We start from the raw sequence: 27,895 nt of genomic DNA on the forward strand, positions 1-27,895 counted from the left end.
ATCTATATTCACAGATGTATAAAAAATGATAACTGGCCAGGGGGCTTTTTTTGAATCTCTAGCCTTTGACTAAATTTCCAGTGCAGTTCCTGCATTGCCCACATGTAGCAGGAAATCGTCACTGTACTTAACATGGCCTAGCAGTCACATTTAGTAAAGAAATGACACACACACACACATATATATATATGTGCCCATGAAATACATCCTCTAGCACAAAAATAAGTTCTTTACACCCGAAGCATTTGTTACTCTAAAAGAATAAGACATAAAGTTGCAGTATTCCTGCTTTTCCTGGTGGGGAAACATTTATATATGATGTGTCATATCATAGAGGTGTGTTTTGTTCGTATATTACAACAAATGTGGGTCTTTAACTTTAACGCAAACGGTCATAAGCCGGAACAAGACCGTTGTTTCTTTTTCTCTAAAAGAATAATAAACACATAAAGTTGCAGTATCCTGGCTTTTCCTTCTGCTGTAATTGGCTTCTATATATATAAGAAACTAAAGGAAAAACAAAACCCGCGACATATCTAAATATATATTGAACCTATAATATCTACCATACTATATATTATATCTGACATTATGCGGAAGGAAAAGAGATAATGCATCTTCAGTAGATTTTTGTTGATAAATCATTTTTTTTATTCTTTCTTCGCTGTAAACAGGCTCCTCTTAGCCACACAGGTAAACATAACAAGGCTCTTACTTGGGTCAGTGTTCTGTTTTGGGGTTCTGAATTTGAAAATGTTATCGAATAGCATTTTACAAGAAAGAAATAACCTGGTTCATTTATTATTATTTTTTTTCCTCGATAATTAGAATTCATGCACTGGGATGCCTTTTTTTGGGCAAACCCAAAATGTAGCTAAAAGTTATCATTTCGGTCTCTGTGTAAAAGAGTTTTTTTTTTTTTTAGTCCTTGTAAAAAGAGTTAAGACCAGTTTAAAAACTCATGCACAGTGCTTCACAGTGTTGTAAAAGTTTGATTGCGTACAGAAATACAATGCTATTGACTTCTTTTTCTCCAAAAGGAATAACTCTATAACCGAAGAAGACAGGACGCATAAACGTTTATCTACTGGACAAACTTTTAAGTTATTCACAGATAATGACAATATAATATTTTCTAATGATACCCCTGTGGTAAAAACTACTTTGAAAAATAATTTTTTTTGGCAGTCCAAGTCTCAGAAATATAAAAGGACATCTTGAGATGTGGCAAGATAGGTTTGTTGGCAGTTAAGGATCAATAAATTAACCACTGGTAAATTATTAGGTATATATTACACTGATCACTTAACAACTTAGGATCCATTTAGAGAAAATAATTTTTTTTCTCCTTTTGTACACAGTACAAAAAAGATACCCAGCTGTTGAGGAACTAACTAGTAATCAGTATAAAATATGCAAAAAACTAGGACTTTTGAACAGCTGGATGAATAATTGGCAGCTCTATTTGGTACAGTAAATCAGCAAGGCTTATTTGTTAGGTAAGCACTGTACTTATAACCCATATGTATTTTTATTCAATATCAGCCTCAAGCACTTTGTCACTGAGGGCTAGATTCTCAAAGCTCGAAATCATCATTAGCGCAATTCTTTCAGACAAAAGAAAATAAAGCACATAATAAAGTTACTCAGCCAGAAGCAAACAACTCAGAAGTTTAAGTCAGGGACTTCTAAGTAGGCTTGAGAGAACCCTAGCCCTAAATTCTAAGGCTTTTACTTTAAAAGAGGTAATCCTGTTGGGTTAGGATTGAGGCAAATCATTGACAAAAGGGCATGAAGACTTATTAGAAAAGACTTGAGGAGAAAAGCAGACTCTCTGGTAACATCCACTATTAATACTATGGCCTGAATTAAATACAAAAACATAGCACCTCTATAGATATAGCAGTGCTAAAGGCCCATTAAATAAAATGTCTATACAGACACTGGCACAGACACAACAGCACTGCTTTGATCTCCATTTAATACAGGCCTATACTATATATACCAGCAAATGCCTCAGGTGGATTTATTTCTAGCATTTCTATATGTGAGCCATCAATTTGCCAAGCAGAGTAAGACTTATACTTGAAATTCGACTAGAAAGACTTCCATCCATCAAGGAAGGTGTGGTATTACACTCAGCGCTGGCTTCTGCATGTGCCAAGAGCCTATTTTGATGGAGACTGAACAACACATTGTACAATAAAAACCTGCCCCCTCAGGATCATCTAAGTAGGACAATGTCTTACTGCAGTCTTCGTCACTATTTTCCTTAAAAACACATTTGGCAACAGGGAAATCAGTAGTAATAGTAGTAGTAGTAGTTGTTGTTGTTGTCGTAGTAGCGAGGAGAGAAAGAATGTCATGTGATGATGACCCTGTATCTTCCAGTTAATCTGTAGATCAGCAATTCTGACATGATGCATTAAAAGGGGCTATAAAATGAACTCCAAAGGTTCTGGATTCTCCTCAGTGGTTGTGCAGCGGGTACAAAGGGCCACTATGACTCCGAAGATGAGCGTGAGGTGCTCTGAACCATAGATTTGTATAAAGTGGAGTTCAGAAACCTAGGATATGAGTCCCTGTGCATTAGCGTGTAGATCTGAAGCTGCGCATCATCAAAAGTGTGAGATGTTGGGTCCTGCATTTTCCTATTTATAACTTCGCGAACTCTGGAATCCAAGCTTACCTGGAGACAAAGAGAAATGCAGATAAGAAAGGGAAATATGAAGGCGCAAGAGACCTACATAGCAGGTTTGCTAATCTGTTGCTCCAGTGGTTTAAATTAATAGGTAGACATTTGGAGAAAAATACAAACACCACGCTCCACACTTTACAAGCTTTTTTCTCCAGTGCTTATGAGCATATTTTTTTAACCCCTTAAGGTATACAAGGAATTGAGCGGTTGTTCAAACAGTTTTCTTCTTAAAATACTTTTCAAAGTGACTCGAGTATCATGAGAAAACTGACCATTTGGGTGACCATATCCAACCAACTGTTAACCCTATTTTGCGCACCTCATTGCAAAAACAAGAAAGAACATAATTTTATTTGTGGGACACACATGCCCCTTGTATGTAAACGGGTTCATTGTTAATTTCTGAAAAAAAGGTTTGAAAAAGGCGCTTTTTTTTATTTAATTTTTTTAAAATGTTTTAGATCTGTCCATGCTTTTGTGGGAAAAACAAAACAAAAAAAAAAACACCTCAAAAGCTAGGGGAGAAAGAAGCTGCTTCTTGATGAGTGATCCGTATAATGTTTTCAACAGACCCCACACAGAAATTACATTTTTAACTAAAGAGCATGCTTTGTAGGCCACTGCAGCTTTAAACATAATTCTAGGGGATGCAAAGAAGACTAGAAATATTAAACACTTAATCAGCAAAACAAACAAGGAACTGAGGGAACTGAAAGTAATGCTCTTTTTGAAACTGTTCCTTGTATTTTTGATTAGCCTTGGAGACAGAACTACTTTTGTCTTTATCTACTTCCCTTCAAACTGCTTTATTGTCTATGTGATGGGTCTCTCTAGAACATGTTGCTCGAGTCACTCAGACCTAAAGGGTCGTTAATATCATCAACAAGCTCCTAATGTTTCTATCCTAGTCTGTCCAATATCCTGTGCGTCGTGTGACTTGCTATTTCAGCAGTTTTTCCAGATGCCATTTTGCCGCATCAGTTAGAGATTCAATATTTGGCAAACGTCGACTTGTAGAGTATTAATCTAATATTTGTAGAGTACTGACTCCCCGCCCCCCTTTACATCTAAAAGTCAGTATTAAACTTGGTATTACCTCTTTGGGTGACAGTATAGAAATATAGTCCTCATAGATCATCCGTGCTTTCTCTTCAGTGACTGATTTGTTAACTTCTTTTTTAAGGTCTTCACATGCCAACCAAAACAGCATGTTCTCCTCACTGTACTCAGTTCGTAAGAATTCCCTGAAGACATTCCTTCCTGCCGGGTTTTTCATCAGCTTGTCGAAGGACTGTGCCCAAAGACGCATTTCCTCCGCTGTTGGTTTGGTGCTAAACAAGAACAGTTAATACAACTGTTGAAAAATCCATCATGCTGATAGTCCAAGAGTGAGTCCTAATGTACCCTTAGATGATCTAAGTATACCTTTAGCCTCTAGAGGAGTGGTAAGTAAGAACTTGACCAACCTCAAAAATCTGCGATAACAGAACTGTGTAAATTTCACCCACTGACCTCTGAAGCTACAGAAAAAGCAAACACCCTTTATGAGTACCGATATGTTTTGTCTTTCATATGAAACAGACTGCAACTTACATACCAAAAAGATTATGCTCTGAAAAAGATGAAAGAGAAGAATGTCTGGGCTCACCAAGCTTCACAGTTTGGGATGGTCTCCAGTTTGGTCTCCTGGGGCTTCTTTCGTGGCCGGTTCTCATCTTCATTCCTAACAGTAAGACTGAAAGGTAGTAAACGACATTAAGAAATAACAGCACACTTACTAATCCTGTCTGGCTGGGTTGAGTCTTCGATTAAGCCTATAATCAAGAGAAACATGCAATCTGTAGTAGGGAAGGATTAACAACATATACAGCACTACCTGTATTATCTGTATTATAGGCAGGTCTATCCAGAACAGATTTTATTTCTTCAATATCAAAAATCGAGGGAGTTTCCTTGAATAAACTGCTTAGGCAGTAACAAATGCTCAGTCCATCATGGCGACTGGTTAATGTAGATGTAATTCCATAAGAACCCAAAAGTTTGTGTCTATTATTTAAACAGTTACACTGTATAACAAGGTAACCGTGTTTGTTCCAATATTGTAATGATTTGATCGCGTGCCCATTGTGGGTTTTAAAAAGGATAAGCAGATTTAAGCACACTTGAGACAGTAAAAGAAGAGTAGGATTTCCTTTCTGAGATGAAGAGATGGAAAGGGCACACCCAACACCCTTTGGGCTGTTCCTTTATTGCTTTTTTAAAGTGGGTATGTTGCAGCAGGGTCGAGTTCTGCTTTGATATGTGTGCTAACTGCTTTACTTCTCTGAATCTTTACTCACTTCATTTTCAATCACAAACCACAGAATGAACAACGGTTCCTGTTTGCAACACACGGCTTTTTCTCTGGGCTTGGTTTGTTCAACCTTTGCAAAAGGGCATGATAGTCAGCTCAGCTACTTCCTTAACAAAGAAGTTTAAACACAACAACACTGGCAACACTACCCCTACAGTAAAATAAGTTTATCTTAAATAAAGCTAAAATGCCATTGGCTGAGGGCACTGCACCCTGGAGGTAACAACTGTCTTCCCGAGGGGCTTATCATTTTCCACTATTAGCTGAGTCCGCAGTACATATTTAATATATGAGTTGGTCAAAATAATAAGAGAGGCAAAGCTGGATTTACATACTGTAAAGCCAGAAATATCTGCAAGCCTTTTATTATGTATTTTTCACGTATGAAATAAACATAAACATTTTTGCCAACAATATCTTAGTGCTGTACATATAATGAATTAATATACTACAGGCCGGCAACATTTCTGGAGCAAAATAGGTTTTATGAGTGTGATCAGCCAAGTATTTTGGTCGCAAATATTTACTGCTTTACAGTATTTTATTTAAATATAGCTGATACAGCATAATTCAATAACTAAATAACATAAATACATATAAATAAAAAAGCCATTTTTATCTTGTTGCTTTGGAGTGGAGTGGAGGTGGAGGGTCTCAATTTGAAAAGGAGCAGGACTGACTGTGTTGTGAACCATTCACATGACAGACTGAGACTATTGCCCTATGGTGTAAGGATGTGAGGGCAATAGTTCAATCTATTTTTGCTCCTATGATAAAGTAGATACCGCTTATTAGCAACCTCTCGGTTCCCAGCAAAAAGGTGTTATTAACCGAATCCGAAAATAAACATTTTCAAGTGTATGTATATAGAAAAAAGATGTATACTATAGTTGTAGAAACAGTGCACTGAAATACACGTTTTAAACAGTGTTAGCCCTAACACAAAAAACACCAAATATCAGAACAAACAACTGTTTACTAATACTGCACGGGTGTGTAAAACAAACAAACAAAAAAGTACTGTATTGTATACACAGTACTTCAACAACGTACCAGCAATACCCTTAAAAACAGTAAACACACTTGGTATTCAGGGCTTACATTTAATACAGAAGCATCATTATAAATGTAGTTGTCCAATGTTTGTTTTTTACCATTCGCCACCTCCAGCTGTAAATCACTCTCAATTTTGCGTGCAGCTTTGCAGCCAATTTCAAAATGCGGGATACACGTGGTGCCTCCAGGATCCGAACTCTATCGGCTATAGATAAATGTACAGCTGCGTTATGAAAACTGATAAATAAATTGATGTTGCAATGCGTCTGCGCGATGTATTCATGTGCGTGCAGTAGCCATAGAAAGTGTAAAAAAAGTTGTCATTAAGCGGCAGACAGTTGCTAATATCAGAATATTAAATCTTAAAGTCTATGGGATGGGATTGGTTCCTGTGAAAATGTTCTTATGTAGTGTATATGCTTGCAGCAATAAAACTATCTACTATAACTATATTCAGTTGGCCAGCGGTCTGTCTGGCTGTAGGTTGACATTCTAAAGCTATGTTCACAGAGCAGCCACAGAAAGCAGCCTATGACCATTTCATGAACATGAAACTGTATTTAATTAATCAGAGTTCAAATCACCCATGAGCTATAGCTGCGTGAATAAAGAAAACATCCCCAGATATTCTTCGTTTTGTTTCATAACCTGATGACTGTGACAAAGCGAAGGGTTATTTTGTTATTGTTGCATATCTTATTAATTTAATCTGGCAGTAGAAACTCTGAAAAGAAAACATTTTGTAATTTCCCAAGAGTTTTGGCAACATTATAGATGACTTCAGAGACAGTAGGGTCTTTTTTCTTCAAGCTAGTAGGAATGGCAAAGACTGCCAAATGGGTCACTGCCAATAACATGCCAAAGACTTCAGGGGACATCCAGATTTCTGAAGCATGCACAAGATGTCTCAAGCCAAAGCTCACTGATGGAATTTGAAGATTGAGGCTGAGTTGAGGTTTCTTATTAAAAAGAGTAAAATGGATACAAGACATTGTAGGATATATAAATACATTCCTTTTTTTATTGCTTGTTGACATAAACCTTGTTTTATCAAAAGTGTCCTGAAGGGACAAAGCAACTTAAAATAGACTTAATTTATGGTGCTGTTCATTTATTTTATTTTTAAAAGTAACTTTGACACACAACTTGGGGTTAGAGGTAAGGGATTTATCTACAGAAGCTCCTTCCCTAACCTCAGTTGGCCAGACTTCTGTCACACAGTGCAGCACAGGACAGTACAGTAGAGTACATGGAGTAAAGCACCATCAGACACTGCTGTTTGCCCTCCCCACATTTGTAATTCTTCATTGCAAACTGAATGAAGTGTAAATACCCTTCAGCTAAAGAATGTACAGCTACTACTACTGTATGTAACACAGCCATGATACAAAGCAGAGCATTTACAACACACCAATTAATGTATTTATATTATGATCTAATTCTCCACCAAGGGGAAAGAAACACAAATGACCTAAGTAGAAAAACATTGTACTACTTCTAAAAACGTCCTCAACTGAACGTCTCAGTTGTTTAGCTCTAGTTCGGTTACTTTTGTGGGTGTGGTTTTTCTTGTCTGGCTGCTGTTATGGAGCAGGGAGCTTTGATGCTCAAGCCGTGTGTGTCAATGGGGGTTTATCAGTGGGCTTTATCTTTCAGCAGGCCTGTTGATTTCCAGTTCAGTCAGACATGTCTCTGCATTTTCTCAACCCCACCTTCAGATACACCCTCGCACAGGGGTGCATCCAATACCGGCTGCTAGTTATTTAACATTTCGTTTCAATACTGCCAAACATTGTATGAAATATACAAGTCAAGTCAAGCAGGACCAGTATCAAGTGAAAGCCCCCCATCAGGGACCATTGAACAAGTCCCCACATGTGTTTAACCTCGCTTTGGACAACTATATTTAAATATTATATACCCCGAAGCTAAGGGACAGTACACCAGCCTTATCTAACTCTATTATATATACAGTATATGTTTTACTAAGGCATCGAAGGACAGTTAAAACCAGAAGCACCAAGATAATCGAACGGAGGGGTATTAGAAAGTATGAGTCGACATACTGCCCCTGACTAAACGTTCAGTTGTTTTAAGTCGGGGGAAGCTATATGTATAGATTATATCATATTTAGTATAATTAAAAAATTAAATTGTATGTTACCAATATAGTATATAAATAAAAATATCGGCATATCTATATTTTCTGTTTCATGGGTGTCATAATTTCTCATAATATAATGATAGTCAGTTTGTTTTTGCCAAACCTGTTGTATACTATAGTGTATATTGCACGTCTTGTTTCTATAGTATATTGCATCCACCGACCCGGGTCATTTGTACTTTTGAACGTAGCTGGGTTGACATAAGCTACAAACAAGTATAGTAGGAGGAATTAATTTTATTGTAAAATATTTATCCTTTTGTCAGCTGGCATTCTCCATACATTTATTTACCTGTTCCTTTTGAGTAATATGCTTATGCAGGAAGGAAATCTAAAAAAATGATCGCAAATGTGTACAGCATATGCAGAGCACTGAAGGGTGAACATTTCTGTCATGGGTTCAAGTCTAACAGCACACTTTTTAATAACATTCTCACCACTTTCTGCTGATCATCCTGTAAGAAGTGATAAGAGTCAGTTTGTTTTTGCCACCTGTGTACTATATATTATTGCAAGTTTCTTTTTATATTATATTTTTGAATACAAAAGGGTCATTACATTTCACTACCTCAACTTCATTCCGTTGACTAACAGTCAATTGCTCTTCTAGTTTAAATAAAAAGCTCCTTTGAAACGTATTGGATTTTTTGCCATTTTTACAATTTTTCTTTACAAAAATGCTGCAAAATGATGTCTAACCAAGATCCTAAGATGATCAAGGGCACTGCCAAACTAGACAATAGCCAGTACGCAGCAAGAAGCATGAGTGAATATTGAGCATGTTTATAAAGCCAGTTAACAAACTCATTTTTGTTTGCATGTCAAATTCACATGCATTACAAGCAGCTTCTCAGGTATATTTACCTGCTACACATGCGCCGCAGTTCAGAGTAAATACACTGCATGACATACCATGAACAGCTGCAGCAGCAGCACCAGCAGAAGCAGCAGGTGTTGGGTCGCTGGTTGCCAGCCTGAGGTGCCCTGCTTGGGGAGGTCTCATTCCGCGACATCGGAGGCTGTCTCTCTGCCGGTATAGGGCCTGTATACTGCAGAACATCAAGGAGAAGCATTAGCTATTAGCGGAGCACTTCATCACAAGCTAGACAGGGATACAGTATTTTTGTTGCGGAGTCCACTAATTTTCCATCTTTGAATAACTCTTCAGAAAATCATGACTACTTCACAAACACTCAAATATGTGTCACTTTCATGTTCACTTTACTGCGAAATCTCATTATTAATGAAATATGTTAATTGCCAGTGTTTTATTTTTTTGCATTTGGACAGGCAACCTATTTTCTATGGGCTTGCTTCAATTTTTGTTTTAGATAAATGACAGGGTTACTTCAATTGATTCTAATGGTTATGGATCTAAATAGTGCCACCATTTAAATGCTAGAAGAGAAACAGAAACTCCCAAACACTGTCAGAGATGTTACTTTCCTCAATCAGCCCTTCTCGCTCAAATTGCTAAAACAACATCAGTATTTCGATTAACTTTTCATCTTCACCTTCTCGAATAAGTTTCCCCTGCTGTTCTTATGTTTTTAATACTTACATGTTTTTTATTTTTTTTGCAATGTTACAGTTATCTGTTTGTGGTTTGCCTTTCACTATGTTTTTACCCTTTTACATTTTGCTGTACTCTACCACAGTGAACGACGAGAAGGGTAAAAGTCACTGATGTCAATATTTAATGGCTGGGTTGAACCCAATGCTTAAAGTTACCAGATGTCCTGGGGAAACTGGGATTGTCTCAGTTTTCAGCCTTATGCTTTTTTGTTATATCGTGCCGGTTTTGCTATTTTGCACTCACATTTTTTTATAAGCATAAAACTGAAGTAGTGTTCTCAGCAAGTTGACAGCACAGCTATTTATTATACAAAAATAAAATGGATAACGTGTTTAATAATTTTAATTATGTGTTGAATAATTTATATTCTGTTTAACCTCTTGGATCATGGCCAAGATAGCCTTTTAAGTTAGTGCCTACTGTGCTTTGATTAACACAGTACCGTTCCCCAATTTGTCATGCTTGAAATATTGAAATATTGAATTTGCCTGGGCAAAGCTGAACTTCAGCTGGTATTTTATATGGAGAAAATTCAGGACCAAGACTGTCTGTCGAATTAAGCGAAGGTGTTGAGCTATCCAACAGTCGAGTCAACCAATGTTGACTGTATAGATATTTCTATATATAGCCCAGTCACTACGGCCAAACAAAAATGCCTCGTGCCTGCCTACAAAGTGGCAGGTGTATGCTCATACAGCAGCTCAGTTATGAATAAGGAACATACTCTACCCTCTTTTTCACACCAATTCAAATCATGTGAGATCTATCCAAGTGAGATGCAACAGTACTGCAACAGCAGGTGCTAAAAGCAAGACGTCACACAGGGAATTCCTTCCTTGTAACACAATGCAATGTATTTTCATATATATATAAAATTAAAAAAAAACATGAATACACGAAAATAAATGCCTATACAGTGAGTACAAAACCTAAAATCCAAAAACAATACAATAATTGTCATAAGATCTTTATTGAGATACCCCACTCCCCTTCCACACACTGTGTATGATTACAGACCGATTTTCCAAGAAATGGACCTCTGGAAATTACTCAGGTGAAAGGTATTAAAGCTTAAATAAGCACCCTAGCAAAGCCTGTGCTTTTGTTTGGTCAGGCACTGCTAACAGAATACAGTGAGCCCACATGAAGAAACAGAAAACTAGCCACCGAGCTTACCTTTCCAAGTCTATAGTAACCCAACCTAGAATCAAGGAGAACATGAACTAGTGGTTCTCCAAACTATGGTTTTAAAGCAGTCTTCACTTTCTTCCTGCATCAGATCTGGAGGGGTGGAAATTCCTATTGAATTTAGTGACACTGAGGATTAAGAGAGTTACCAAACTAATCTAATTATCCATGCTGCTGTAAGGTACTGAGGTGCATTTGAAAAGGGACATTGGGAGTTTTAGATATTAAAAAGAAACAAAAAAGCCTGGCAAGGATGAAAAACTACAGATAAAAAGAAACAGAAGCCTTTGAATAACCTTGAGATGCTGATACTATTTCCTGTTAAGCTAATGTTTCTGACTGCTCCGTGTTGCTTAAAGTAAACCTGTAGTTTCTGCACACACTTAGTATCTTATATTGTTTTTTTAATTATTCAATCAATTTATATTTTTATATCAGACATCTGCAAAGGCTGAATACTATTAAAAAAAAAAGAAGATGATATTAAAAATAACCTCCAAATATTTGGACATAGTTAAGCAAGCGACAACAATGGTCTCAATCTGCAAGCCTCTACATATATCTTCTGCACCAAATTCTGCACTGATTGAAGACAGCATGCATTCATTGGTTTGAAAGGGCCAGTCACTGCTTAGTATCACTTTAACCGACGAACTCCAGATTGATTTAAAGATAGTTATACAGCAATATATAATTTCATCCAGACCTTTATATATATGGAAGGTATTTTTTATATATATATAATATATATATAATGGGATATATATATATATATATTATATATATATATATTATATATATATAAAAAAAAAACCAAAGTTTTCAAAGGTGTACATGTCACAACTTAAACTTAAACTTGTTACAACTTTATATTTATATTTGATAAAGTTCTGTTACGATAATATTGTGATGATTAAGAGAAGATTTTGGTTACAAATTCACATGTTAAGCTTTTTGAATTCCACTGAAATATTATATCTCTGGCTCTAAAGGTGTGATATAAACTGACACTGTAAAATACAAACTCTTATAGGTGTGATCCACCCAAGATGATGATAGCGGTCTATATCATAAAGAAAACATGATGAAATATTGATACTCAGTCCCTAAAGATGTGCATTTTCAATGCAAGCCCAAGTCAATGTTATTGATACTTATTAATAGATATTATTTTACGGTAGCCACAGGAGTGTACGGCACTATTGCAGATAGTGTCTGGATGAGCCTCACGTTCACTTGCTGCCTTTAAATTGGATGACTGCACTCAAATAACAATATTCATGGACTACATTACATGCTGCAGCAGTAACAGCGTGCACAAAGACACACTTTCCCAAACTCAACAGAGGGTCCAACAACCCGTGACCACACCATGTAATCCTATATCAAATCAATGTTGCTATCTGCTGTCTTGCAATGTGGACCATTCTGTTAAAGTGTTAACTGCAGTATTTTACTATATAATACCTGTACTCTATATATTAAGTAGATGTGTTGTTCTTAAACTGTAAAAGAGCACTGGCGATCACATTACAGTATCTATTTTGCAGTCAGAAAAAGTCAGATTTTTGGCTAAATGAAGTTTTTCTGTGTTTCTGCTAAATACAGTACTACACTGAGTTTGAACCTCATAGCTATAGCAGGCTTGTTGCCTTTTATCTGCAAGTTTGATCGAATAGCGTCACGAAATAGGTATATAGCACTATTTTTTTTTATTGAATCTACTAGAGAAACAGGAATGTTTTTGCTGCTTTTCTCAAAACCTACATTTCTTTCTTTAGGCCACCAGATTTTTACTTGAGATATTTCACTGTTATCAGAATATTACTATTACTGACACCAGCTGCAATCAATAGACAGTACAACGTTTTAAGAAATGGTGTTAAATAAAATGTTCCTTTTTATAAACCCCATGGCTCTTATGAGATCTCTTTCATGTATGTTGGCACATATATATATATATATATATTATATATATAATATATATATATATATATATATATATATATATATATATAGATATATATAACTGGATAACTGAGCAAGTAGAAATGAGAGTAACTACACTGTACAATGTTAACTGATAACATGTTTAAGTTTCAGTTGTTTTTTTTTTAGCAATACCACTAAAGCATACAGTATGTTTAAAAACATCTGAAATATGTTACAGCAATGTATTTTGAAAGATAGCAAAATCAATAACTGACTAACTTCAACAATTCACAGTACACATGAAAGCCTTTAAGAATCAGTAAAATATGAATTAATGCTCCTCTGTTGCCCAGCATATCTGAGATGAACTTGTGCACAGATGCATGAACAGCACTAAACCACGATATGCCATAAAACTGGAAGTTTGCTGGTTTGTTGTGGCTAGCACGACCAGATTGCACAAGCTACGCCACTGCACAGCTCACAGATTTCAACAATTAACCATTTGGTAATGATCAGCCAAATGCCTTCACTTAAAACATGCGAGAAATATGAATCTTCATGTGTACACATAAACCACAGAACACCTTGGGGCCTTCTTTTAAAACTTGCCATAGCTGCTTCATAAATGGCTTTTTATTCATCTTCTACAGCTGTCTTTCTTCAGCCATTACCTCATCTATAGTGTATTCCTGTTGCTTTATTGTAAGGCTCACTTTTTTAGTTTATTAATTATTAACAAACGTTGTTCATTTTGAGCTACGTTAAGGTCTTTATAAACCGATGCAACAGGCAGCATTGTGTGATACAATAAAGTTCTAAAACCACGACTGCTTCTGGATTGTGATTAAGACACCTGCTAATAAAAGCCTGATTTAAATTTGCTAAACATTAACAATCTGAACCGATTTCAAATATACGACTGAATGGGAATTAATAACCGATACAGCACTGATGTTTGCAGTACTAACTAACAATAGAACAATAAATAATGCATATTAACATGTTTATTAGCTGGTTGTCCAGAGCTGATAGGCGGCCCTTTTAGATAATGAGAAACTCTTGTAGGACATTCCAGTTCAGGTTTTTTGTTTCCAACCCGTAAATATTTTGTGTGTATTGCTTTCTAGTCTGTTCTGAGATTTGGCTCGGAGGCACATTTTTCAATGTGCAGTATATCAGGCAACCAAACAATATAACAATATCTACGTACATGAATTTTAAGGCTGGTTAGAAAACAAAAACTGGACATGACTATATTGGAGCCCAGTCCGACCACTTCCGAAGACCATTACATTGTTGATCAAATTAAAGATTTCCAGCAGAAGATCCATGGTAATTCAGCACACCTCTAAAAAAATCTGGTTTTGGGGGCCAAACCTTTCACATGTTATAGAGAGATGAGCATTATTTTTAATAACTATTAAAATAGTAAGGTACCATATAATCCAGCTAGCTGCTTAAAGAAGAATATGTGCTTCACTGTTCCTGTATGTTATGCAGGTGTATTAATATCTATTTCTTGTAATGGGGTTATTCATAATTTAAGTGGGAATATCACAGCAGGACAAGAAACAAACACTGTACTGAAAACGGAATTCAGACACCCCAGTTTCTGCAATAAGGTCTGGTCTGCCGAAGCAGTCAATGCAATTGAAAAGGACAGTGATTTCATTACCAGGGTTCCGAACATTTTAATAAGCCAGAGGAATCACTGCTTGTTGTTTCTGATGCAAGTTTGAACCCTGTGCTACACTAACATGATTTGAAGTGTAAAACTAAAGATGTTTCACAAAAGCACCACAAATGGGTACGATTAGAAATGAACTAGGATAGGGTGCTGCTGTTCTTAATAACCCTTCTAATTTAGCACCAGGATTTCCGTGGCTGTGTTTCAGCTAAATCGTTTAAAAGAACCAGGAAACCACTTCTTTCAGACACAGTTCTCTTTGTCATGTCTCAATTTCTGCCAAAGTTTAAAAATCAGAGGTAACAATGCCAAACATTATTTAAAACCTAAGTTTCAATTTCCGTCCTTACTGCACAGTAATTAAGGTTTGTTTATTACAGGGCTGTGACACCTCAGGCCCATGGGCCACAAGCAAACCCTCAAAGGATCAATCCGTGGCCTGTATACATAGACTGTTGTTTAAATTTTTTTTTAAAAAGTGGCATTTGTTGCCTGTAACATAAATGTTTAACGTACTCCTTTTGAAAACGTTAATTAAAAGCTCAACTAAACTCTATGGAAAATATGTGTCTTAGTTTATCATAGTTTAAAATTCTGTTTGATGTTTGGATGGTTGACTTAATGCTAGATTGTATGCTAAAAAACACTTTTCATCTCGACACTCAGACCAGATGGCGGGAAAGTAAATCTATACCTGACAGTTAATTGAGGCCTAAGCAACGGAAGGCCTTGTGGTAACAGACTGGGTTTAGGAAGCAGGAGCTCACATTACCAAATAACCATTAAGACTTTCAAGCCTAACCAAATTTGGTAATATCAGAGCAGACTACAGTAGGATAGTTTTTGTATTGGTTTATGAGGTTTATTAACTCTAACCGCACACCTAGTCCTGGATTGGTGGAAAGCACACAGCGGTAAACAGTTTTAACCATTAGTAAAACACAGACCGACTCTGCACGCTAGCAGCAGTGTTTTACTAGGCGAGTCTGGGGACCCCTGCAACTAAAATGCTTTTTCTTTACCGAGAACTTCACCCAGGTTAATCACATTGCCAATGACACTGAATTACATAGTATTGAATCCACTAACTTTTAGCTGTGTTTGCCAGCAGCATGCAGGCATTCTGTTATATAAAATGAAAAGGAATTATAAAATAAGACCACTGAAGAAGAAGTGTCTGCCGTGGGAATACTGGTGGAATTAAAAGCAGACGATTCCACAGGCATAGAAGTTAAAAGACGTTCTGATACAATACATGACACACATTCGGTCAGGACCGAAAAGAAACGACAAAATCACTTCACAAAATTATCACAGCCAGATAACTAGCAGCTATTTGCCATGGTTATGTACTCCCAAAAATTCTTCCAGCTCCACACCGGCTCTGCACATTCTCAGCAACAGTCTACACGATGACATCATCATGCTTGAGGTGAGCAGCAAAGCTGGAGACACTCCTGCTGTATTCTGTCATGCTCAGCAAAGCTCTGGTGTAAATATACAACAAAGTCTCTCCGGTAGCTGGCTGAGTGAAGCAATATGAAATAGAGTCTGCTCTGCTAATTGAGTATGACTCTTTTGGCACAGCAGGAACCTAGGAACATCCTCTGTCACTATGTCTATTTTTGTGTGCAGGATAGTAATGTATCTTTCCAACGTAGTATAGACTCCGCTCCATCATCTTTCCATAAGGGTTAATAGTTCATCAATAGGTCGTTCATTGGCAACACTGTTCCCCTATTGCTTGTCTATCATCACTTACAAGTAAGTGTGTGCACTGGGGTGCAGGATTACTCATTTTTAACAGAATTAGTCATTTCGAAATTTAAAAAAGTAACGCCCCTGGTTAAGGATTTCCGTTTGTCCTGACAGTGAAGCAAGGGCATGTGATGTAATTTCCTGTTTACAAAGTTTGAGCTTGGTACTGCTAAAAGATATGACTGACAGTTGCTACACTATACTGTACATGTGGAAAAAATCCCCTGCCTTAACTTGAGGAATTCTATCAAACCCAGTATATACCCACTATGGATATCCTCAGTGAAAAGCACAGCCCTTTAAAATGTAGTTTTCAAGTACCAGAATATCTACTATCAATTTCATCATAGCAGGGTTATTACCAATCCGATTGGTACACCATAAAGAGCTCACTCTGTTAATGAACATCAGGTTTATCTAGGTTAATAGTGTTTTTCTCCATTGACATCACAGTGTTTTCATTTAGGAAGAGCCTGGCATTGTCCTGCTGAAATACAGACGGATAGAAAGACAGATGGCTTTTTTTAACCCACTTAACCTTTAACCATTTTTAACACTGTTGCCTGTCCAATGCCAGGGATCATCAATACCATGCTATCAAACTGCACAGCATTCTGCATCGACTGCTACAGATGGTATGGTATGCATTAGTCAAGACCCACAATTCCATTGGTTGCTATTAGTGTGTGTAGTACTGAAAACAGATGATCCAAATGTTTAGATTTTAAAGCTAAGACATTGCTGTACCATAACCCCACCAGAGCTGCACATTTTTAGGGTTTGTTTTTAAGGCTCTGCCTCATTCCTAAACCCACTTCCTGAAACAAGGGGACAGCAAAACCAAAAAAAGAAAAGATTAAACATTAATCTCCCAGCTCTCTGTTGTGGAATCTGAAACCAGTTAGGTTGACCAAACAAGGAGTTTTGGTGAGCTACGAACAGTCATGCATTTTTAAAAAGTTAAGTTTGAGCTGAAATGAGGCCTATATATAGAGTCAAAACCAAACACTAATCTTGATGACGAAAATATAATTGGGCAAATTCAAAATAAACAAACTCAAGCTATTAAATAAGACAATTACTGCTGAACTGAAGTTCTCTTAGTTTAATTCACGGTAACCACAAAATAATAATTAAAATAGAAAGGGTGTTTGACTAACCTGGCCAATGTGGGCTTGCCAATAATTCTGCCCTGAGCTTTATTAATGGGAATGGCTTGTTATCATTTTGACTGCTCAATTATAATAGTCAAAAGATTTCAGTGAAACAAACATGCAAACAAACTATAAAACAGTATGCAGAATTCCAAACATTAATTTATTGATTTCTTTTTTAACTGAGACACTTTTGAAAGTTTTTCAGAGTAATCAGAGTAAAAAACGTTTCTGGTTAACAGGTCTGACAAAATGCCACGTTGTTTTGCTCTTTTAAGGAAATCCTGACACGTTAAATGTACATTAAAAACACTGCCTCTTTTTAGTACTGAAAAGGGTAGTCAAGTCTCTACAATTTTACCAATTCTCTTAAACTACTGTATGTAGGTAGCAGCCCGATGTAATCTTTGCATTGTTTGAATCAAAAATGTTACTGTCGCAAAGCTTCTATCAATACAGTCTGGATATTAACTTAGGGTTGTTGTTTGTTTACTGCTCAGTAATATTACCCATTTGATAGAATCTTTACAGTGGAGTAAACTTCAGACATGTACTCTTGTAAAGGTAACTCTCTTCAAAGCTTATGCTTTTGAAAACTACTTGAAGTGGAAGTTCTTTTGCTCCGTTAAGTACGTGGTTTAACTAACTTTTAATTTACCAAATTACCCTATGTGTATTTTCCAAATGTACTGTATTCAAGAAGAGAAACCCCTAGTACAGTAAGTAGTTACCAAGCTTTAAAATAAGTCTCCAAAATGTAAAACTTGGTAACTGTTGGTAACTGGTTTGGAACACAAGGGCAATGCATCACAGAATGGTGGCGGTCCAAACAGAATCTTTCTTGTGATGTACTTCATTGCCTCTAGACTCTTAGAAGTCACTTCTGAGAGACAAGGGCTTGCCCTGTAGGAGAAGAGGAAGCTCACATTAAAACAGACCCTTTCCGACCAACCAGGGCTGTAGAAGGGTCCAAGGACGTAAAGCCCTCTTGGAGAAGGGGCACCACAAGGGCCTAAGAAAATGTTCTTTCTCTGCATAGCAGCTAATAATATCCTGTTTCAAAGAACACCCTACACTATATATTTTTTTTAAATGCTAGCTTGTTATAGTTTTTTTTTCATTTATTATATTAATATTTGTTTAAAAAAATTAAAAATAACACAATAAAAAGCATTTAATGGGCCAATTCACAAAGCAGAAGCAGAGAAATACACGCTCTCTCAAAAGGGATGTTCAACTGTTTCAGAGACTGCGTAGCTCCAGTTATTTGGTTCATACCACACATGGAGATAGAAACAGTAAGTGGGGGTGATTTAACATCTGAGAGATCTTGCAGATCCTTTAATGAATATGGAAGCTGAATAAGCGTTGCTGTTTATTCTGCTGACTGATATACATTCAGTTTTGTTTTCTCGGAGGCAGAAAGGGTTTGTACATAAAAGCTACAGAACCACACCAGTGTGGAAATTCATTTAACTCAACTGTTATCAGCATGCATTTCATTATGATATAGTGGTTCGGATTACAGGTCAGTTCTGCCTACCAGAGTTGGGATTTGCAACAGCCTTCTATAATAAGTTGGGTAATCACTTTGTAAAATAAGTGTTTTATATATCAGACTATTGGGAAGGAAAATGCTGTATCAAATACTACGGCTTTAAGCATTCCAGTTCCAGTTTGTCTAAATGGGGGGGGGGGGGGGGGGGGGGCAGAATGACCTTTAACAACATGCTTGATGTTATTTTATTTATTTTTTTGCCAGTTTAGTAACATAAATGATTTAAACTTTTTCCCTGGGTGCACTCAAGCAGTCCTGGCTGGGGAGGAAGGGAAATGCTTTAAGACAGCCTGGTCTGAGACCTCCCCCTTTCCAGCCCCAACCAACACCCCCCCAGGGAGCAGGGAAACCAATGAAGGGGAGGGAGGCAGGAGGAGGCTACAAACCAATCTGACAAAGAACGGAATTGACAAGGGCTATATATAGAGCTCTAACATGTGAAAATAATTGAAATTGAATTTAGTTAGCGATGCAGTAATACTGGGCAGAACTGGAGACTAGCATGAGTCGGGTTTGTAAGGGGCAGGAAATGACAGAAAAAGTCTTGTGTGTGAATTGAATATATTTTGTCAACGAGGAGGTTAAAGGAATAATTGCACATGTTGTCGGTATTAAATCAATGAACATTAACATTCATTAATCGCATATTTTAGTTTTCAAGTTTCATAAAAAATGAGTCTTGTTATCAATATTGAGAAGTAATGGCATGAGCTGGTATTTGTACAGAAGGTCACATTGGTCTGATAATCAGAGACTTCTGGGGCAATAGTTATGTAATTAATAACTTTTATAAAAGTGACAAGCTAGCATCATAACCCAGGCTGGCCCCCCGGCAGGAATTAGACTCAGAAACAGAAAGCCGAAAATACAATGTTCAAACGAAAAGAATAAATTACTGGTAGGCTGGGAATTAGCCTTCATTACAGATACAAAAATCACAGCACAAACAAACATTCACCCTCACTCTCACCCCTACCCCCCCACCATCACCCTCACCCACACCCTCACACTCACACCCACACCCTCACCCCCCCACCATCACCCTCATCCACACCCTCACCCTCACCCACACCCACACCTTCACCCCCCATCATCACCCTCACCCTCAGCCCCAACCCCGGGTGGTAGCCCCAGGGAGTGGGAGTGGGGTTTTTTTTGTTGGGAGTGGGAGTCACTTAGTAACCCACACCCCCCCCACCATCACCCTCACCCTCAGCCCCACTCCCCCACCATCACCCTCACCCTAACACTCACACCCTCACTCACACCCACAGCTTCACCCCCCCACCAAGTGGGAGTGGGGTGGGTGTTGGAGTGGGGGGTGGGAGGGGTGTGGGAGGCTGTCACAAGTGGGTGTTGGAGTGGGGGTGGGAGGGAGTGGGACCCTCACCACAACCCTGGGTGTGGGAGTGGGGGTGGGAGGTAGTGGGAGTGCTACCCAGTGGGTGTCACCCCCCACCCTTGGAGTGGGAGTGGGATAGTGGGAGTCACCCACAATCACCCACACACCTCCATCACCCTCACCCTCACCTCACCCAACCACAGACCCTCCCTCACCCTCACCCTCACCCTCACCCCTCTGCCAGATGCTTTTAAAAATACACAATTCAATCAGAAACAGATGTGTTTGTAAAGCATATCTGTACATTGTTATTTATCCCCTATTTCCTGTACTTTTTTTTTCAAAATGGAAACTTTCAGTTAATTTCCTGTAACTAAAGAGACTAATTTAGCAGGCGCTAACAAATTCTGGGGGATTTGCTAGTCCCCTGTTTGTAGAAGCGCTCACTTTCGCCACAATGACCTACAAGAAAAAAGGGTATTTTTGCTTAAACAGTCATTTCAAACAGCTGTTCTGCACAGGGCTAGGTTTGCTTGCTCTTTATGCACAAGTTTGGTTCTGCAGTAAACAACTTTTTTTTTTTTTTTTATAGACACTGATATCAGCAGGTGAAACAACAATCTATTAAAATGAAATACCTATTACATCACAAGTTAAGAGTTCAAAAGAAGGTGTCTAACTTAGCAAGCTAGTCTTGGATGTAATGTAAAGTCCTACTTCATCTTTTTACAGAAGTCAGGCATACTTCAGACAGTCACAGAACACAAACTTATTGGCTGATAACGGGCCAGCTGAATACTGACAACTTTCCATGATTCCTTTAGTTGCAGCTGTGCTCAGTAAATATAGTTATTTTTGGGATGGTGTATCATTGTGGAAAAGAATGTGAGGCCCCCCTGGGCTAAATCAGGGATGTTAGGCAAGAAAGGGATTTGGGATGGCAATGCTGGCACCATTAAACACACTGAGATGGGGGCACAGAGAGATATTTTAAAATTGGTTCACTTGACATAAAATGACCAATATGAATCCTGAAGATGCAACTTGCATTGCTTGCAGGATTACTACATGTGGTTTTCAAATGTTCCCTATAGTTTTGAATAACACAGTAAATACTGGTCTTGTAGAAATGAATAGGGGTGCAGCTTAGGTAGTAAAATTAAAATTAGTGCTGTTATTAAACGAAGAAAAGGAAGGAATACAGCGGTTCGGGAAACCAAGTCAAAACACTTAATAAGGTAATAAGACAAAAACAAAGATTATGTGTGAAAGTTTCTAAGATACCAGCTATACTTTGAAAATATCGAGAACAGACCAGAACAGCACGAGTAACGGGGGGATACTGTACAGTACACATTTGAATGCAAAGGGAAGGATGACTCCTAAAACCTTGTAAACTGTGAACTATTAAACATACACCTTTTCTCACATCTCTGTGGCTTTTACTTACCCAAAATCCAGACCAATTGCTAGACCTGAGCCACGGGACCAAGTGGCTTTTCTTTAAGTTTGCATGATTTTCTAAAAAATAAAAGCAAGACTAAGAATTAACAACCAAGAAGCTCTTAAAACTGAACTGTCCGTTTACCACACTTAGCATTCCACTGCATCAGAAAGCTGACCTTGTTGACAATCCTGTTTGTTTACATTGCATTAAATATATATTAAAACTGTATTGGGTATTGGCACCTTTTATTCGTTTCAGAAGATAAGTGCTGCACACTTAAGCCTTGGCCTTGGTGTGATAAAGTATACTGGCAATGATTAGGGCTTACAGGAAAACTTACATTTAGATTTATTGTGGCAGTCAGATTTAGGGGTTAAAGAGATCTGAGTAGGGTTATGGTAACGTATGATGTGTGTTGATAAGTAAACTACTCAGCATTTCATATTTAGTATACTTTTTCTTACTTTTCTTATTTCCATAAGACCCAAAGTTTCATTGTCAGAATAAGATAAAGGAGTGCACTATGTAAGCTGCCCATGAGGAGGATAGAGAAAAGAAAAGCGAGCATGTGATTCTGGCATCACACGGTCAGTACAAAATGCATACGAAAATAGCTAGAGTTTAGACCAGGCTGCCGGTGCACACTCGCACATGCACGCACGCACGCACGCACAGACTGGAACAAGAGAAAGCAAGAAAAACTTGCAATTGTACAATATGTCAAAAGTATTGCTGCAAAGAATTCCACAGCAAAGTAAGCTGAAAAAAACTCATTAACCCCTTAACCACAAAACATCTGTAGATCCACGCCCGAGCAACAGCAGTAAGACACCATTAACTTTAAGCCTTCCCCAACACAATTTGCAATTGATTAATTTTTAAAAAGATGGTCTGAAGTTTATTTTTTATTTTAATCCCTCATCCAGTAAATTGTGAAAAGTGCATGTGTCTACAAAACACCTGGTTCTAGGTGTAATGCACAGGGCAGCAATACTTGGTGTGCTATGACCCTCAACAGTGGTCAACGATCATCCACAAGTTAAGTCTTGAATCTACACAGGGATAACCGATCACCAGCAGGATGGGGAACTAACCTTGCCCCAAGAATCTAGGCATGCCCCCCCCCCCCATCTAAAAAACACAGTGATAAAAACGCTGTGATCATGCGTGGATCTGCTGTAATAGTGTTTGACTGGTTAAACCACGGCTGCATGAACTGCACATGTTGCTTAAATGAGACAAATATCGAAACTACAGGCTTATTGAAGCTGTTACAACATGTAACAGGCTAACAGAAAAGCAATGAACAGAATCTGCAGTGGTCTGTATTACACAGGAAATGTTAATTTACATTTCTGCTTGCTTTGCATGTATAGCCTCTGCTTCCCAACAAAGCGAATGATAAGGTTGTATATTTGTATATGTGTGTGTACATAAGTCAGCCCTGTTTCCATAAACCTCATTTCCAAGTATTTTCAATTTGAATATTACAGTTTCCTTTGTGTAATTATACATTCAAACCTAACAACAATGTTTTATTTCAGATTGGCATAAGGAGGTATTGACAAAAAAAGAGGCGTAAAACTAAATACATAAAAACCAAGCTTTGGTTAGTGTTGAAGGGAGTTTGTCCATGGACTGATAGCTTGTAATTTTATTGGCCACAAACAGTACAGCTATGGCCAAAAGTTTTGCCTCACCTAGAATTCCTCCAGAGAAGGAACCTCTGTTAATTCTTTCTGTGTCTGGTATTAGACCCAATGTAACTCCTTATGTCTTGGGTATAATTACTTAATTGAAACAAATTCAACATTCCATAAAACCCCAGTTTCAAAGACCTCAGTCTTAACTGAAACAGATTTGGACTCCGTTTTCTGGATTGATCAACCAACCTTAAGAACAAACCTGCATTTATTTGGTTTGACCTGTTTTCTGAAACACTTGAATTTAGGAGCCATCTGATAGGAAACGCTAAGGTTCAGGGGGCTCCACTGCAAGAAGTCTGACATGTACTTGAAGGAGGACAATTAGGATTGACAGGTTTCAGTTCTGTTGTCTTTTTATGGCATGTTAAGATTTCCTCCTGCCACCTAATTGAGGAATATCACGTTAGGCTTTTGCCACCTCCCGGGGTGATTATTGCAATTCTCTGTCTTCCTGTCTCCCAGATGCATCCTTGAATGGGCTGCAGTTGATACAAATCATTGCTGCCAGAATACTCACACTAAAGCATCCCACTGCATCACCCCAGTTCTTTTTGCTTTCGCCCACAAGTTGTGAAGAACATTTGGTTTGTTAAGCACTCTGGGATACCTGCACACAAAGGCACAATTATTGTATGTGATATGGTAGGACAGGCACACCCTTAAGCCTAATAATAATAATAATAATAATAATAATAATAATAATAATAATAATAATAATTCTCTTATGCCTTCTGAGTAAAACCTCTAGAATTGAAGTGAATGAGATTTTTCATCAAAAAGTTCAGTTTATTTAACTAGGCTAGAACTAAATCTGTTTTATTAGCTTATAAACCACTGCATAAGAACGTTTTAACATTTCTGTGTAACATAAATCAATGCAAACAAAGGGATTAGATTAGCTTGCTACAGTATTAGGTATGCCGGCGTAGTGCAGTTGAGTTTGTATGAAAAAAAAAAAAAAAAAAAAAACTGCTCAGGAAGCTGACGCTGAATATCCAGATAAATAAAGTACTGTGTTCCTAGAAGCAGGTCTATCACACGAATCCCAAATGTCAAAAAAAAGGAAATGCAGTTTACAGTAGATGCCAGCAGTTTAAACCAGTGCTCAAAACACTTGATTAGTGTATGCAAGTACTGGAAAAATTGAATTATTAGGGGGAATGAACCTCGCATAACCCTAAAAGCAACATGGGATGGTTCCAAAGTGAACGGAACTTGCTTTTGCTGGGTCAAAAATAAATCTGCTGGGATTCAACCTGCAGACTACTGTAAGGGAGTGAAGTCAGTAGCTCAACAAACCCCCTATTTTTCAACCTGTTACATTTAGAATATCAAACAACAAAAACAAAGAGGCTTTGGGGGTGGCTAATATCAGCAGTAGAGGGGCGTGCCCGGTAAGTGTTAAATTCAGACATGTACCTGATAATTGCTGGGGATCTTTTTTAAAAATAAATACAACCAAAAAAGTGAATTCAGTAAACCAGATATTTTCAAAAATAAACTTAACCGACGTTTAAGATGCTTAGCCACAACAGTAAGAAGCTGCAGGTTAAAACACTAAAACGCAAATGAACAAGAGGAAATGAACAAAAAAGAGGAAGAGACAGGCACTGAGCTTGATGGGCACCGTGATGGTGCTCTTAAAATGGAGGATATTGTTTTCTAGATTAAATCACATCTGATAGCGATTACATAATGCTGTAGTAAAAAAAAATACTGGTCATCTTAACTATTTTATTAAATTAGTTATAAAACACACGCACACACAAACAAATGGCACACTAAATATTTTTTAAAAGTTGTTTTTCCCTAGTGATCAAGGATTCAATAAGTGTATATTATTATTATATTATTCTAATAATAATAATAATAATAATAATAATAATAATAATTATGATGTATAGTGTTACACAGGAATTAAAAAATTTCAACCATGTTAGCCTACTGAATCTACAAAAGATACCCATTTGTTCACATGAATCCTTGCATTTAGACTTATCTTGAAAACCGTTTGCCCTACTGTGATGTAATATTGTAAGGGCACTCTTTATTACAAGTTAAGCAAACAAAGCCTAGCAATTTGATCCACTCCTGGTTTCAGTATGAGTTTAATAAGACACATCTGAGCTTGTTTACTGTGGCTAATCAAGCCATATTAAAACCTGGAATGGGTGAAACTGCTATGCAATAGGAGTTTTTTATCCCTGAAATACTACAGTATATTCAAAGGAACTTCAGTGTCAGTGATTCTAGATTTGGGCATCTAGACTACTGATAAGAACAATGCATGTATATGTTGTTAAAAATACATTTTTGATGCTTACTGGTTTTGTGTATTGCTCAGTTCTAGAACAGCACAGGATATTTACTTTCAATCTATAATAATAAATATTTAATACCAGTAACTGATTTATATCCATTGGTGTCCCATATTACAACCTACTGGTTATGTGTCATGCTCTTTCTTTCTTTCTTTCTTTGATATACACATTCATGAATACATAGCCTACAGTACTGCACTTTGCATCTCCCATATCTAAATAGTACTGGTAAACAAACTAAATCATATTTGCAATTTTATTTGTATTTCCCAGAACTCAGAAAATAATCATATATTTCTAAACACTGGAAACTTCCATTTTAAACAGTTTGAGCCATCCTTAATGTACTTGAAATTTCCAAATGTCAAACGAGACAGAAAAGAGGAAATGCACTAATTTAGAAAAGTCTGTTTCCCCATAGCGTATCTGCACTACTGTACACTATAGCATCCCGTTATTCCCCTCCCCTTTAAAGCTCGTGCCCTGGAGATTGGCACGAGCGAATACGTACAAGCGCTGTGTCCCCACGCGACACCGCAAGCCACGCACCCTGCTCCCTGGAGCGCGCGCCGCCACGCGCACAAACAATTCATTCACCCGGGGGTCGCGCACCGTGTCGCGAACGCGCCTTACTACACTCACAGCGAGCTTCAGACAAGAAGATCCTTCTGCAAAAGGCACGCCAGCCTCCGAAAAATACCGTGGTATTCTACAGTCATGCTAAAAAAAAAAAAAAAAAAAAAATACAACGGTTCTCCAATTTATTTTTAAAATACCTATTTTCGCAATACGTTTTTATATGTCATACTAGCGAATATTTTGTCTATACTCTACAAATATGTAATTACAATACACCTACCTCTCACTTACTATAACCACATTCAATAATTATATACATTTAATATTTGTTGGCATTTGATTACATAAACACTGTCTATTTCTGTACTCCAGGGAAAAGGTGCGTGATCCACAGATACTAAGAGTATTTTATTATTATTATTATTATTATTATTATTATTATTATTATTATTATTATTATTATTAGTCGTAGTAGTAGTCATACTGTAATTTTTCAACTTTAGCAATATTCATATGTTCTTAATGATGTGCATGTACAACAGAAAAAGCTCTGGCTTCGTGGTCAAATGACAAATGCAGTCAGTCAAAATGTGTTGTTTAAAAAAAATGAACATTTAAATAATTTTAAAAAATTGTATCTGGCTAACCCCACGTCATTTTATTTATTTTTATTTTTATAATAAGCACGACATTTACGATAAGCGTTATAGACACTTCACCTTAAATAAATAAATCATAGCATCGTTTATGGATTTACATTGCATACAAAAAAAAAAAAAACTTAAGATACCACACATCGTGTGAACGGCAATCACACAATCTGCCAGTAAAAATAAATGTCAGAATTAAGCAGAAATATATAACGTGCATACAGTACTAAAACGCATGTACTGTACGACCACTTCTGCATTGCCAGTTAAAGATCTAATTCCAGGAAAGCCTTGTAAAGTGCATGCATATGCATAATTGACATGAACTACACATAAAAAGGGAAAGACTGTCACAATCAGAACCACGGGGAAACGGGTTCGTAACGACAAGCAATTCAAAGCAACCAGACCTTTCGAAATCTGGGAAAATCACAAATCCATCCGCGTTTTAACAAAATACGATAGTTAACAACCAAATAATACTTACAATTTTTGCATTAAAATGATCTGGAGGGCTGTAGCCGTGTCGTGTTTTGAAGCACATCCGTTTCTTTATTTTTTTTTCTGTCTCTCTACTGTTTCAGAATCTACACCCTGAGACAGGAGGCTGGCAGATGCTGAACTGCGCAGGCGCGCCCCCGGACACTCGCTCAGTTTGGGCTGCTGCCGGTGACTTCCTCAGTATTTTTCATTTCTATAGAAACTCCTCTCCGTGCGCACAGA

General features: G+C 37.4%; 1 protein-coding gene across 3 annotated transcripts; it reads right to left on the reverse strand.

Moving 5' to 3' along the window:
• Positions 1 to 619: 619 nt before the first annotated feature.
• On the reverse strand, positions 620 to 27,786 carry LOC121297736 (regulator of G-protein signaling 17-like). 3 transcript variants are annotated; one of them, XM_041224197.1, is made up of 6 exons: positions 27,660 to 27,739; positions 21,920 to 21,990; positions 9,184 to 9,320; positions 4,347 to 4,433; positions 3,795 to 4,029; positions 620 to 2,689 (listed from the first exon to the last, which is right to left on the reverse strand). In XM_041224197.1, the coding sequence occupies exons 3-6, from the start codon at positions 9,282 to 9,284 to the stop codon at positions 2,501 to 2,503; spliced, it is 612 nt and encodes a 203-aa protein (XP_041080131.1). In that variant the 5' UTR covers positions 9,285 to 9,320; positions 21,920 to 21,990; positions 27,660 to 27,739; the 3' UTR covers positions 620 to 2,500. The 3 variants fall into 3 exon arrangements, with proteins under 3 accessions (XP_041080131.1, XP_041080129.1, XP_041080130.1); XM_041224195.1 differs by lacking the exon at positions 21,920 to 21,990 and having other exon boundaries at positions 27,660 to 27,786; XM_041224196.1 differs by lacking the exon at positions 21,920 to 21,990 and having other exon boundaries at positions 4,347 to 4,421; positions 27,660 to 27,784.
• Positions 27,787 to 27,895: the final 109 nt, after the last annotated feature.

This window comes from Polyodon spathula, chromosome 23 (genome assembly GCF_017654505.1).
Source record: "Polyodon spathula isolate WHYD16114869_AA chromosome 23, ASM1765450v1, whole genome shotgun sequence".
Classification (NCBI taxonomy): domain Eukaryota; kingdom Metazoa; phylum Chordata; class Actinopteri; order Acipenseriformes; family Polyodontidae; genus Polyodon; species Polyodon spathula.

Excerpts from the sequence above, each read along its gene's own strand:
- LOC121297736 (XM_041224195.1), bottom strand. The coding sequence starts at position 27,716 with ATGTGCTTCAAAACACGACACGGCTACAGCCCTCCAGATCATTTTAAT. Across the intron at positions 4,434-9,183 it reads TGCTGCTGCAGCTGTTCATG|TCTTACTGTTAGGAATGAAG; the intron begins GTATGTCATGCA and ends ACTACCTTTCAG. Across the intron at positions 2,690-3,794 it reads CTATACTGTCACCCAAAGAG|GTAAGCTTGGATTCCAGAGT; the intron begins GTAATACCAAGT and ends CTTTGTCTCCAG.